This window comes from Oncorhynchus mykiss, chromosome 6 (genome assembly GCF_013265735.2).
Source record: "Oncorhynchus mykiss isolate Arlee chromosome 6, USDA_OmykA_1.1, whole genome shotgun sequence".
In the NCBI taxonomy this organism is placed as follows: domain Eukaryota; kingdom Metazoa; phylum Chordata; class Actinopteri; order Salmoniformes; family Salmonidae; genus Oncorhynchus; species Oncorhynchus mykiss.
The window spans coordinates 84,197,043-84,211,353 of NC_048570.1; the positions used below are offsets into that span (position 1 = coordinate 84,197,043).

The window sequence follows — 14,311 nt, forward strand, 5'->3', positions numbered from 1 at the left end:
TTTTAACCATCTTCTCTGTCCCTGCTGAAGAAAAGCAGGCCCAAACCATGATGCTGCCACCACCATGTTTGACAGTGGGGATGGTGTGTTCAGCTGTGTTGCTTTTACGCCAAACATAATGTTTTACATTGTTGCCAAAAAGTTCAATTTTGGTTTCATCTGACCAGAGCACCTTCTTCCATATGTTTGGTGTGTCTCCCAGGTGGCTTGTGGCAAACTTTAAACAACACTTTTTATGGATATCTTTAAGAAATGGCTTTCTTCTTGCCACTCTTCCATAACGGCCAGATTTGTGCAATATACGACTGATTGTTGTCCTATGGACAGAGTCTCCCACCTCAGCTGTAGATCTCTGCAGTTCATCCAGAGTGATCATGGGCCTCTTGGCTGCATCTCTGATCAGTCTTCTCTTTGTATGAGCTGAAATTTTAGAGGGACGGCCAGGTCTTGGTAGATTTGCAGTGGTCTGATACTCCTTCCATTTCAATATTATCGCTTGTACAGTGCTCCTTGGGATGTTTAAAGCTTGGGAAATCTTTTTGTATCCAAATCCGGCTTTAAACTTCTTCACAACAGTATCTCGGACCTGCCTGGTGTGTTCCTTGTTCTTCATGATGCTCTCTGCGCTTTTAACGGACCTCTGAGACTATCACAGTGCAGGTGCATTTATACGGAGACTTGATTACACACAGGTGGATTGTATTTATCATCATTAGTCATTTAGGTCAACATTGGATCATTCAGAGATCCTCACTGAACTTCTGGAGAGAGTTTGCTGCACTGAAAGTAAAGGGGCTGAATAATTTTGCACGCCCAATTTTTCAGTTTTTGATTTGTTAAAAAAGTTTGAAATATCCAATAAATGTCGTTCCACTTCATGATTGTGTCCCACTTGTTGTTGATTCTTCACAAAAAAATACAGTTTTATATCTTTATGTTTGAAGCCTGAAATGTGGCAAAAGGTCGCAAAGTTAAAGGGGGCCGAATACTTTCGCAAGGCACTGTAATTACAATTTTGCAGGTTAATAACACTGGAGTGATAAATGATCAGATGGTCATGTACAGGTAGAGATATTGGTGTGCAAAAAAGCAGAAAAGTAAATAAATAAAAACAGTATGGGGATGAGGTAGGTAAAAATGGGTGGGCTATTTACCAATAGACTATGTTCAGCTGCAGCGATCGGTTAACTGCTCAGATAGCAGATGTTTGAAGTTGGTGAGGGAGATAAAAGTCTCCAACTTCAGCGATTTTTGCAATTCGTTCCAGTCACAGGCAGCAGAGAACTGGAACGAAAGGCGGCCGAATGAGGTGTTGGCTTTAGGGATGATCAGTGAGATACACCTGCTGGAGCGCGTGCTACGGATGGGTGTTGCCATCGTGACCAGTGAACTGAGATAAGGCGGAGCTTTACCTAGCATGGACTTGTAGATGACCTGGAGCCAGTGGGTCTGGCGACGAATATGTAGCGAGGGCCAGCCGACTAGAGCATACAAGTTGCAATGGTGGGTGGTATAAGGTGCTTTAGTGACAAAACGGATGGCACTGTGATAAACTGCATACAGTTTGCTGAGTAGAGTGTTAGAAGCAATTTTGTAGATGACATCGCCGAAGTCGAGGATCGGTAGGATAGTCAGTTTTACTAGGGTAAGTTTGGCGGCGTGAGTGAAGGAGGCTTTGTTGCGGAATAGAAAGCCGATTCTTGATTTGATTTTCGATTGGAGATGTTTGATATGAGTCTGGAATGAGAGTTTGCAGTCTAGCCAGACACCTAGGTACTTATAGATGTCCACATATTCAAGGTCGGAACCATCCAGGGTGGTGATGCTGGTCTGGCGTGCGGGTGCAGGCAGCGAACGGTTGAAAAGCATGCATTTGGTTTTACTAGCGTTTAAGAGCAGTTGGAGGCCACGGAAGGAATGTTGTATGGCATTGAAGCTCGTTTGGAGGTTAGATAGCACAGTGTCCAAGGACGGGCCGGAAGTATATAGAATGGTGTCGTCTGCGTAGAGGTGGATCAGGGAATCGCCCGCAGCAAGAGCAACATCATATGGTGGGAGATTATAATACTGTTTTAAATACCTCAATTGACTGTAAAGGAAATCACACTACAAACTATAACCCTCAGACTCTTAAGGAAATTATGAATGTCATGGATATATTAGAACTAGTGTATATTTGGAGGCTTAAATATCCTGACCAAGTGAGATATACATAGAGGAGGTTTAATACCCTGACCTAGTGAGATATACATGGCAGAGGCTGAATCAAGCTAGTCATCTTGACATCTTTCTTATGTCATTCTCGTTGGCACCAAAAGTGAAAAAGGTTTTGATAGAATGCGGTCGGACCATCAGATATATACATTACTCTTACTGAATTTCCACGTGGGCGGGGATATTGGAAATTTAATCAAAGCCCATTGGATGATAACTTTTTTTGTAACTAGGACAGAGAAATGTGTAACTGAATTGTTCTGCCGTAACATAGGTACAGCAAATCCGCTTATTATATGTGACACTTTTAAATGTGCCTTTAGAGGTCATGCAATTCAGTACTCATCTCTAAAACAAAAAGACATTTAGGTCAAAGGAATCCATACTAACAAAGCAAATAGAAGGTCTAACAGAACAGATAGATAGCAATAAAAACTGACCCATAGAGGCACAGAATCAGTTAGAGGAAAAACTAAAAGAAATGGAGGAATTTATTCAACAAAGATCAAGTGTAATAATAAAGCTGGATGGAAAATGGGGAAAAATTCATCTTCAACATAGAAATGCTACCAAAAAGAATTTACTGAAACTTATTACAAATGATCGAGTCACCTACGATTCACCCAAAATATTTTGAAAGAGGAAGTAAAATACTTTAAGCATATGTTTTCGTTCCAGTCTCCTCCATCTCCTCTAACTGAAGCAATTTCTTTCTTCTTCTATTAATAATGTAAAATGAACAGCCATACAGAAAGACTCATGTGAAGGTGAAATTACAGAGGAGCAAATTCTTGATGCAATTAAAGCCTTTAAGTCCAGGAAAACTCCAGGGCTGGATGGCATACCAGTTGAGGTATACCAAACCTTTTTTGATATACTCAGAGGACCGTTATTAGCGTGTTTTAACCCATCCTATGTAAATGGTAGATTATCGGACACTCAACAAGAAGGTCTGATTTCATTATTACTGAAACAGGATACAAGTGGGAAATATAAAGACCCAGTCCATTTAAAATTATTGGAGGCCCCTTACACTTCAATGTTATGATGCAAAAATTCCAGCAAAATGTATAGCGCATTGAATTTAAAGGTTTTGTCCGACATTATTCATTCTAATCAGACAGATGTTTTACATGGATGATACATTGGAGATAATATAAGGCAAGTACTGGAGACAATAGAACACTATAAAAAATCTGGGAAACCAGGCCTGCTATTCATAGCGGACTTTGAAAAAGCAATTTTATAAAGTACGACTGGAGTTTATATATAAATGCCTGGAACATTTCAGTTTTGGAGAATCTCTTATAAAATGGGTTAAAATCATGTATAGTAACCCTAGGTGTAAAATATTAAACAATGGCTACTTCTCAGAAAGTTTTAAACTGTCAAGAGGAGTAAAACCAGGTTGTCCACTATCGGCATATCTATTTATTATGGCCATCGAAATGTTAGCTATTAAAATCAGATCCAACAGTAACAACAATGGATTAGAAATAGAGGGCTTAAAAACAAAGGTGTCATTGTATGCTGATGATTCATATTTTCTTTTAAATCCACAACTTGGATCCCTCCACTGCCTCATAGAGGATGTTTTTTGGAACAGCAAGCCAGACAAAATTAAACGTGCATATTTATATACTTAATAAAAATTCAGAGGACTGAAATGATTAAATATTAATGCATTAGACCTCTCACTAAAGGCTTCAGTCATACAAAAGTTATACTTAAATCTAAACTGGTTCTCTATCAAATTAGTAAAATTGTCTCAACCTATGTTCAAGAAAGGCCTTTTTCACTTTATTCAGATTACAACCTCTCACTTTCATTTGTTTGAAAAGGAAATCATCTCCCAAATATCGCTATTTTTAAAACAAGTCATAAGAAGTTGGTTACAATTTCAATTTAATCCACCAGAAAAGACAGAACAAAAATTACAACGAATATAATACACTAATTGATTAAAAAAAACATTATAAAATAAAAAAAGACGCCTCACAGGTCCTCAACTGGCAGCTTCATTAAATAGTACCCACAAAACACCAGGCTCAATGTTAACAGTGAAGAGGCGACTCTGGGATGCTGGCCTTCTAAGCAGAGTTGCAAAGAAAAACCATATCTCAGACTGGCCAATAAAAATAAAAGATTAAGATGAGCAAAAGAACACAGACACTGGACAGAGGAACTCTGCCTAGAAGGCCAGCGTCACGGAGTCACCTCTTCACTGTTGACGTTGAGACTGGTGTTTTGTGGGTACTATTTAATGAAGCTGCCAGTTGAGGACTTTGAGGTCTGTTTGTCAAACTAGACACTCTAATGTACTTGTCCTCTTGCTCAGTTGTGTACCGTGGCCTCCCACTCCTCGTTCTATTCTGGTTAGAGACAGTTTGCGCTGTTGAAGGGCGCAGTACACTGCATTGTACGAGATCTTCAGTTTCTTGGCAATTTCTTGTATGGAATAGCCTTCATTTCTCAGGATGTTCTCAATGGTGCAGCTGTAGAACTTGTTGATGATCTGAGGACCCATGCCAAATCTTTTCTGTCTCTTGAGGTGGAAAAGATGTTGTCGTGCCCTCTTCAAGACTGTCTTGTGTGTTTGGACCATGATATTTTGTTGGTGATGTGGACACCAAGGAACTTGAAGCTCTCGACCTGCTTTACTACAGCCCCGCCGATGTGAATGGGGGAGTGCTCGGCCCTCCTTTTCCTGTAGTCCACGATCAATCTCTGGTTCTATCACACTTAGAGTACTGTCCTGTCATATGGTCATCTGCAGCAACAAACGTACCTAAACCAGCTCCAACTCACTCAAAACACGGCTGCCAGGTTAACTCTTTAATGCTTTGTTCAAATGAATATCAACCAAATGCACCAGAATATCTTATGGCTCTCCGTTGAACACAAATTACCATCAAGTCTTTCGATTTTCTTTATGAATGTTAGATTTTTCAAGAAACCACAGTATTTCTCAGACCAATTAGTGTATACTGGTGTAAGAGATGGTAAGAGAATATGGTTCTCGGGCCCAGTGTAACAGATGCTCCATGAAGACCAGAAGACTGGTTTCGGGCCCAGTGTAACAGATGTCCCATTAAGACCAGAAGACTGGTCTCGGGCCCAGTGTAACAGATGCTCCATGAAGACCAGAAGACTGGTTTTGGGCCCAGTGTAACAGATGTCCCATGAAGACCAGAAGGCTGGTCTCATACCCAGTGTAACAGATGCTCCATGAAGACCAGAAGACTTGTCTCGGGCCCAGTGTAACAGATGTCCCATGAAGACCAGAAGACTGGTTTTGGGCCCAGTGTAACAGATGTCCCATGAAGACCAGAAGACTGGTCTCGGCACCAGTGTAACAGATGTGATCGTACTTCGTAAATCTCGAGTAATAGAGAAAAGATGTCTATCCAGAGATCCCAGTTGATTGCTGTTTATTCCTGATGATAGACACAAGGAAGCACATTAGATGGGTGTAGATTTGTGATTCGTCTGTAGTAATAACTGTGAATTAGCAAGGAGCTAATGCCACCATTGTAATTAGAGCATGCTAGCTAACTCGCTCTTACAGCAATAACATACTATTAGAGCATGCTATCTAACTCGCTCTTACAGCAATAACATACTATTAGAGCATGCTAGCTAACTCGCTCTTACAGCAATAACATACTATTAGAGCATGCTAGCTAACTCGCTCTTACAGCAATAACATACTATTAGAGCATGCTAGCTAACTCGCTCTTACAGCAATAACATACTATTAGAGCATGCTAGCTAACTCGCTCTTACAGCAATAACATACTATTAGAGCATGCTAGCTAACTCGCTCTTACAGCAATAACATACTATTAGAGCATGCTAGCTAACTCGCTCTTACAGCAATAACATACTATTAGAGCATGCTAGCTAACTCGCTCTTACAGCAATAACATACTATTAGAGCATGCTAGCTAACTTGCTCTTACAGCAATAACATACTATTAGAGCATGCTAGCTAACTCGCTCTTACAGCAATAACATACTATTAGAGCATGCTAGCTAACTCGCTCTTACAGCAATAACATACTATTAGAGCATGCTAGCTAACTCGCTCTTACAGCAATAACATACTATTAGAGCATGCTAGCTAACTCGCTCTTACAGCAATAACATACAAAAGCACATCCCAGGATGCCCCCATTTACGCTTCTGCTACAATAAGGCACTACTTAGTTAGTGTTGAAAAGTCTATTATAAAAGTCTAGGGTTGGAAAGTTATAGGAACTAAACATAAGCAATACCTACAACATACTGTATTTGGTTGTACTTTTATATGAACAGCTGCTGTTTTTATCATGTGTATGACAATATAATTCATACATCATTTAATGTCACCCTGCCATTTTAAAACAAAAGATGGCTCCTGTAATATCCATCCAAAAGCACAAACAACCTAAACTAACTGGTTCAAAGTCCCCATTCCAAAGCACAATACCTAATGGTGGTTAATATTTGACCAGCTGTATTGGAAACTGATCTTTTCCACAAGTCTATTCAAGTCAAGAGTGGCCCCCAGCCTTTCCCTTCCTTTTCCTGTTTCATTGATTTAAAGGCAACAGTCAGTCATTTTTTGGGCAAAGTGGTCCTCAATCTTACTTAGCCTCTTATAGAAGTTTGTCTGGATTGGAAATTGTTCAGAAGGTAACATTAAAAATTCCCATTCCTGAACACACTCTGACAGGAGACGGGGAGGGAGGAGTGTGTATGTTTGTGTATGAGGAGAGCTGGACAGGCAAAACAGAGAGAGGGGAAGAATTAGTAGGGTAATACACACACACGCTCGCACGCACACACGCACGCACACACGCGCGAGCACACACACACACACACACGCACGCACGCACGCACGCACGCACGCACGCACGCACGCACACACACACACGGACACAAACCACACACATGCTGCACACTCTAGCACAAATTTGAATCAAATACAGACAGACAGAACATGAACATACACACAAACGAACACATTCATGTCTAAGGATTTTTTGTAATTCATTTACAGTATCATCTGAATGGTGTTTGGCTGTGTGCGCAACATGCAACATGACTCACCCTCTCTTCCTCATTCCACCCTCAGCTTCATTTGGTCTTAAATTTCCACCTCCATTTGTTTGACTCGTTCAACAACATTAAAGTACTTTGCCTTGTTTTGACAAGTGAAAAGAAAAGTCTATCAGACACTTCAGAGCTAGAAGCCTGCTACGTGAGGCTACTGGAAAAGTAGTGAACATTTTAAAATCATGGGCAAACTGTCTGTCCTTCTTTTTGTTCATTCGTTTTCCACCATTGTCAACGCAGGTAAGATGTACTATCTACTTTCTCTCATAACTCATTTAATGATTTGTTATGTTATAAAAATATCCATATCTGTGTATAATATCACTCCTCTCCAGGTTCAGGATCACATTCTCTGTGGGTACTTGCAACATATATAAGTGGAGAGACGCCTTTCCCTGAGTTTACGGTTGTGGTGATGTTGGATGACATTCAAGTGACTTACTATGACTCCAACATGAAACACTTCATCTACAGGGTAAATAACACCCCTAACAAAATGCATGATAACGAAGCTCAGGACGGAGCTTATGTATTTGGAATGATGTTCAACAACATGAAAGAGAGATCATTTAACCTAAAGCACCACTTCAACCTCACGGAAGGTGTTCAAGTTCAGCAAAGAATGTCTGGCTGTGAGATGTTGGACAATGGTGAACCGGTCATGTTCGTGGTAAAGGACACTTTCAATGCCATTTATACAGATCAAATGGTATGTTACAACATGACACATTTTATATATGATGCTGGGAAACTACTACGAGGATGGGATGGGATGAGGCAAGCGTTTGAAAGAGTATTATTTGAGAATGTTCATCTTCCCATTTGCATCAGAACACTGAAGACAATCCTGAAGAGAGAGAAGACCTTTGCGATGCGTAAAGTTCCTCCCAGACTCAGGTTGATAAAGAAAGAGGTTTCTGGAGGGCTCAAGGTGAGCTGCCTGGCGTTTGGTTTCTACCCCCGCCACATCAACATGACCCTGCTGAGAGACGGCCAGCCAGTGGCAGAACAGGATCTGACAGGGGGGGAGGTTCTGCCTAGTGGAGACGGGACCTACCAGCTGAGGAAGAGTCTGGAGGTCAGTACTGAGGAGCTAAAGAAGAGACACAACTACACCTGTACTGCCTCTCACCTCAGTCTGGACAACAAGCTGGATGTCAGTTGGGAGTCTGGGGCAGAGAGAGTTCACCTATCCACCTTCTCAGCTCTACTGGTGATGCTGCTGATTGTTATTCTATTGGGCATTTTCATTTGCGTTAGGAGGTGGAGATACACTGCCTCACAGTCTAAAATTGCCAACGTTGATGCAAAAGTGTCAGAGGAAATGAACCTTTCTTCAGATTCTGAGACCTAATAAATTTTTGGGACACTGAGGCAGCTTTGTCAATTCAGCTCAATTCACAATGAAAATATGACTGCCAGAGCACCTATGAGGGAAGACACAAAATGTGTGAATGATTCTGTTATGGTCAGTTGATCTTCCCTTCCCCTCAACAAAGGACTGTAAAGGATCAATTTGGGGAGACTGATGACCAGAACAAATATCTGGGTATTATTAGTACAGATCTGCATTCATATATTTTATAGGCTGGTTTGGCATCCTGCTCATTAACAAAGGTATTATTTGAATTATTTCTGTTATGTAATCTGTCATTTTTAATCATGACTATTGATTCATTTCACAATGCACTTCATATCTGCAGTCAGTGCCATGAAAAAGTAATTTAGTGCTACTTTTCCCCAGTCAAATATTCAGGCCTACATTTCCACTCTGAGGCTGGACCACAACATAAAACATAGCTTTTGAATATAAGGTCTGTTTTAATTAACTGTTATTTTGTATTGGACACCCAATGATACATCAAAAGGCTACAAATCCAATGTCTCCATTCCACATTTTAAATAAGTATCCTTCCATGTTACCTGCTTCCTAATGAGACCAGCTAGGTTTGATGCACATCACAATACTGTGTTAGCCCTCTGAGCTAAAGCATAGGACCACTGGCCATATTATATTCCCTAAACCTGCTTTGTGCATTTTTCCATGTAAAAGCCATAAACATCTTTATCTAACCTACATTCTATTAATTATGTAAAGGGCAGGTGCTCAGAGGATACGTTCCAAATGGCACTCTATTCCCTACATGGTTCACTATGGGCCCTGGTCAAAAGAAGTGCACTATATAGACAATAGGGTGCCATTTGGGATGCATCATTATCATTGGCTTTAGTAATTCCAGTGACACACTTTTTTCCTATAATCTCGCAAATCTCCATTTTGGACGAGACTGACTTTATGACCAAAGTTATCCTATTTACACTTTGTAGTCAATGTTGACACTAGAATAAATGTTTCTGTCTCATATCGATGCCACACAGGACATTTTCTAAACGAGAAGTGATATTTCAGGGGCAGTAGCGCTTTTATAAAAGGGAGCATAGAAATATCAGAAATAGAACGGATATACCGCTTCTCAGACTTGCTTTCATTGAGAATGACATATCTATAACGTACATTTCTACGTGAATTTGGTATTGTCCCCCAAAAAGCTACACAACCAACTGTGTAGCACATTGTTATTCATAGCTAAAAGAAAGGGGAAGTCTGTCAGACACTCTTGAGAGCTTAGAAACTTGCTACGCGAGGCTACATTTTCTAAATCATGGGCAAACTGTCTGTCTTTTTGTTTGTTCTTTCCTTTTGCACCATTGTCAACTCAGGTAATATGGACTATTTACTTTATCTCAACTCATTAAATGATTTGTTATGTTATAAAATATAAAATGTTCATAACTCATTTTAATATAACTGCTCTCCCAGGTTCAGGATCACATTCTCTGTGGGCACTTGCAACATATATAAGTGGAGAGACGCCTTTCCCTGAGTTTACGGTTGTGGTGATGTTGGATGATGTTCAAGTGACTTACTATGACTCCAACATGAAACACTTCATCTACAAGGGACATAACACCTCAGACAAAATACATGATGATGAAGCTAAGAACGGAGATTTTGTATTTGGAGTTATGTACCACCACATGAAGGAGAGATACTTTCACCTAAAGCACCACTTGAATCTCACGGAAGGTGTTCAAGTTCAGCAAAGAATGGCTGGCTGTGAGATGTTTGACAATGGTGAACCAGCCCTGATCATGACAAAGAATACTTTCAATGCAGTTTTTGTAGATCATGCAATATATTACAACATGACACATTTTACATATGATGCTGGTAAACTACTGCAAGGATGGGATGGGATGAGGCAATTACAGGAAAAAATTCTTTATGAGAATGTTTTACTTACCCTTTGCATCAGAACACTGAAGACAATCCTGAAGAGAGAGAAGAACGTTATGATGCGTAAAGTCCCTCCCAGACTCAGGTTGATAAAGAAAGAGGTTTCTGGAGGGTTCCAGGTGAGCTGCCTGGCGTTTGGTTTCTATCCCCGCCACATCAACCTGACCCTGCTGAGAGACGGCCAGCCAGTGGCAGAACAGGAGCTGACAGGGGGGGAGGTTCTGCCTAGTGGAGACAGGACCTACCAGCTGAGGAAGCGTCTGGAGGTCAGTACTGAGGAGCTAAAGAAGAGACATAACTACACCTGTACTGCCTCTCACCTCAGTCTGGACAACAAGCTGGATGTCAGTTGGGAGTCTGGGGCAGAGAGAGTTCACCTATCCACTCTCTCAGTTCTACTGGTGATGCTGCTGATTCTTATTCTATTCAGCATTTTCATTTGTGTCAAAAGGAGGTGGAGTAACACTGCCTCTCAGTCTAAACTGGTCAACGTTGATGCAACAGTGTCAGAGGAAATGAACCTTTCTTCAGATTCTGAGACCTGATACATTTTTGGGACACTGAGGCAGCTTTGTCGATTCAGCTCAATTCACAATGAAAATATGACTGCCAGAGCACCTATCAGAGCAGACACAAAATGTGTGAATGATTCTGTTATTGTCAGTCAATCTTCCCTTCCTCTCAATAGAGAACTGTAAAGGATCAGTTTGGGGAGACGTATCCAACATCTGGGCATTAGTCCAGAGCTGTCATTTCCAATCATGACTATTCATTAATTTCAGAATGTTCTCTATATCTGTGCTGTATCAGCTGATATCAGCTGATATGGGGCGGCAGGGTAGCCTAGTGGTTAGAGCGTTGGACTAGTAACCGGAAGGTTGTGAGTTCAAACCCCCGAGCTGACAAGGTACAAATCTGTCGTTCTGCCCCTGAACAGGCAGTTAACCCACTGTTCCCAGGCCGTCATTGAAAATAAGAATTTGTTCTTAACTGACTTGCCTGGTTAAATAAAGGTAAAAAAAAAATATCCAGTATCTTACCCAGAATGAGAATCATGTGATCATGTGTATGAGGTCTGTTTATTATTGGAATGTCTTTACAGTGTCTCTGTGTTGTATTGCATGTAGTGTTTGTTCATCATTACTGCACAATAATACCTTTATTACAGACAGTAACATGTAGCCTAATCGATTAATGGATTGATTCATGCCTACATTTCCACTTCAAGGCTGGACCACAACAATAAACATATGATTTTGAATATAAGATCTAGTTTAACTATTATTTTATGATGAACACTGAATGGTATATCAAAAGGCTGCAAAGCCAGTGTCTCCATTACACATTTTAAATAAGTATCCTTCCATGTTACCTTCTTTCTAATGAACCCAGCTAGGTTTGAACCTAGGTTTCCTGCACACCACGATACTGTGTTAGCCCTCTGAGACAAATCCCACAACCCCTGACAACATTCCTAAACTTGCTGCAATTTTAGATATAAAAGAAACATCTACATCTTCTCTACATTTCATTACTGACATAAAGGGCATGTGCACAATGACTGTGATCCAAATGGCACCCTATATAGTGCATTATGGGCCCTGGTTAAAAGTAGTGCATTATGTAGGGAATAGGGTGCCATTTGGGACATATCCGTATTTACTGTGTAACGGCTTTCTTCCGCTGAAGGAGAGGAGGACCAAAATTCAACGTGGTTAGTGTTCAACATCTTTAATATAGACGATCAACGAGAACACTACAAAATACAAAACAATAAATGTGAAAACCGAAACAGTCCTATCTGGTGCAATGACACAAAGACAGAAGACAATCACCCACAAAATACCCACAGAATATGGCTGCCTAAATATGGTTCCCAATCAGAGACAAAGATAGACAGCTGCCTCTAATTGAGAACCAATCTAGGCAACCATAGACCTACAAACTACCTAGAAAGGAAACAGCCCCATAAACATACAAAAACCCCTAGACCAGACAAAACACAATAAATCCCCCATGTCACACCCTGACCTAACCAAAATAATAAAGAAAACAAAGATAACTAAGGCCAGGGCGTGACATACTGGCTTTAGTCAATTTATTTCCCCAGGTCTGCACACTCCAATGTTTAACCATTTAAAAACCTAAAGGTAGAAAAAAAGCGTAATTGTATTTGTCTTGGAGACGGATGCCTCATAAAGAGTAAATGTCATTTGTCAATCTGAAATGAGTCAGAGTTAGTGCCTCTACCCTTTTCCAAATTAAGTATTGTTCATTGTGAAACTTGCCTGGTTGTCGTTCATACTTCCTGAAATTGCACTGGGGCACAAAATAACCCAAAATATCCACATCTGACACACACACAGGCACACAGTCACACACACAGGCAGGTATGGACAGACTTGGAGGTCGGGGACCCCTAGATAGCATGTGAGAAGAAAAAGTTTAGAATTGCAGGAAATTAGCTTTAAAACTGCAACATTTTCTTTTAGCCTCATGACAAAATGTATAGAATAGCATTATAAAACTGCAAAATGTTGTCTCTGCACCATGGCAAAATGTGTTGAAATGTAGGAAGTTAGCTGATTCCTCTCCCCCTCTATCTTTTGCCAATTATTTGGATCTCAATCCTGAAACAATTCGGCTCCACATGTTACCTCAGTCTGGAAGCTCAAAAATCAGATTTGTTTTGCTCTGAAGTATTTGTACATGACCTGCCATTACCATGACAACCATCCCAAAAATTTTAAGGAACAGTGACAGGAAATGAGCATTGCATCTGTGTGCTACTACAGATGCCACATCCTGAACGTGCAAATCTGATTTGGGTCACATGTAAAACGGAGTGTGGACAGTTAGAAAAAAATATTAGATATTTACCAGTTAATCCAATAGCAAACAATGTAAGATACAGTACGTGTTTCAAATCACCCTTAGAAGTGCTGAATGTAATATGCTACAGTACTGTAAATACACTACAGTAGATTACACAGTTTTCACATTAGGCAATGCACTTACATTACCCAACACAATTGACAGAAAATCTATAATTCCCATATATATCCAATGTGTAATCAAAGATGTGATCAGTGAAGACATCCTGTACATTCATTCATGCAAATTTAGATTTTTTAAATTGTTCCGATATAATTGCATCAGAGGTGTACTGTCTGTAATCAAATGTAAGCAATTTAATTAAACAAATGAAATGAGAATGAAAACAAAACAACATTTAGCAGGCATTAATTTGCATCAAGCCTGTCTGGCTAATTGGGCCATACATTCTCATCCACATCACAGTGAATGTGCTCATTGTTCATGCACCGTGGGAGAAACTTTTCGGCATGGCGAATCCAAGCTTGACAATGGTCTGCATTGATGTCATTGCATGCCTCGTCCATGGCCAGAAGGAGGGTGGCACACTCATGTGGATGGTGATCGTACACCTTCCACCTCCATGCTGAAAGGAGAGTATGGTGGCAGGTATAGGGTCACGAATCGGCGATGGGCCCGAAACCATGCCTGAACCACCTCTGCATGGTGGAACCTGACATTGTCCCACAGAATGACATAGGTGACCCCTTCACCTTGACAGGCCTGCTTAATTTAATTGAGAAACACATTGAGGTGTGCAGCTTTGTAGGGTCCAAGTTATGGCCTACGTCCTAACACACCATCTTCAGAGATAGGGCGCATATG

General features: G+C 40.6%; 2 protein-coding genes across 4 annotated transcripts; both read left to right on the forward strand.

The window, feature by feature from the left end:
• Positions 1-7,191: 7,191 nt before the first annotated feature.
• On the forward strand, positions 7,192-8,768 carry LOC110506877 (major histocompatibility complex class I-related gene protein). 2 transcript variants are annotated; one of them, XM_036981229.1, is made up of 2 exons: positions 7,192-7,554; positions 7,656-8,768. In XM_036981229.1, the coding sequence occupies exons 1-2, from the start codon at positions 7,497-7,499 to the stop codon at positions 8,666-8,668; spliced, it is 1,071 nt and encodes a 356-aa protein (XP_036837124.1). In that variant the 5' UTR covers positions 7,192-7,496; the 3' UTR covers positions 8,669-8,768. The 2 variants fall into 2 exon arrangements, with proteins under 2 accessions (XP_036837124.1, XP_036837123.1); XM_036981228.1 differs by having other exon boundaries at positions 7,202-7,554; positions 7,650-8,768.
• A 959-nt stretch (positions 8,769-9,727) lies between these two features.
• On the forward strand, positions 9,728-12,287 carry LOC110506872 (major histocompatibility complex class I-related gene protein). Of its 2 annotated transcripts, none has more exons than XM_021586738.2 (2): positions 9,728-10,035; positions 10,136-11,541. In XM_021586738.2, the coding sequence occupies exons 1-2, from the start codon at positions 9,978-9,980 to the stop codon at positions 11,155-11,157; spliced, it is 1,080 nt and encodes a 359-aa protein (XP_021442413.2). In that variant the 5' UTR covers positions 9,728-9,977; the 3' UTR covers positions 11,158-11,541. The 2 variants fall into 2 exon arrangements, 1 of the variants encoding a protein (XP_021442413.2); XR_005052264.1 differs by adding an exon at positions 11,637-12,287 and having other exon boundaries at positions 10,007-11,425.
• The last annotated feature ends 2,024 nt before the right edge of the window (positions 12,288-14,311 follow it).

Bases quoted from the DNA above. Each gene is read 5' to 3' on its own strand.
- LOC110506877 (XM_036981228.1), top strand. From the start codon at position 7,497: ATGGGCAAACTGTCTGTCCTTCTTTTTGTTCATTCGTTTTCCACCATT. The intron at 7,555-7,649 runs GTAAGATGTACT...ACTCCTCTCCAG, and splicing joins TTCCACCATTGTCAACGCAG to GTTCAGGATCACATTCTCTG.
- LOC110506872 (XM_021586738.2), top strand. From the start codon at position 9,978: ATGGGCAAACTGTCTGTCTTTTTGTTTGTTCTTTCCTTTTGCACCATT. The intron at 10,036-10,135 runs GTAATATGGACT...CTGCTCTCCCAG, and splicing joins TTGCACCATTGTCAACTCAG to GTTCAGGATCACATTCTCTG.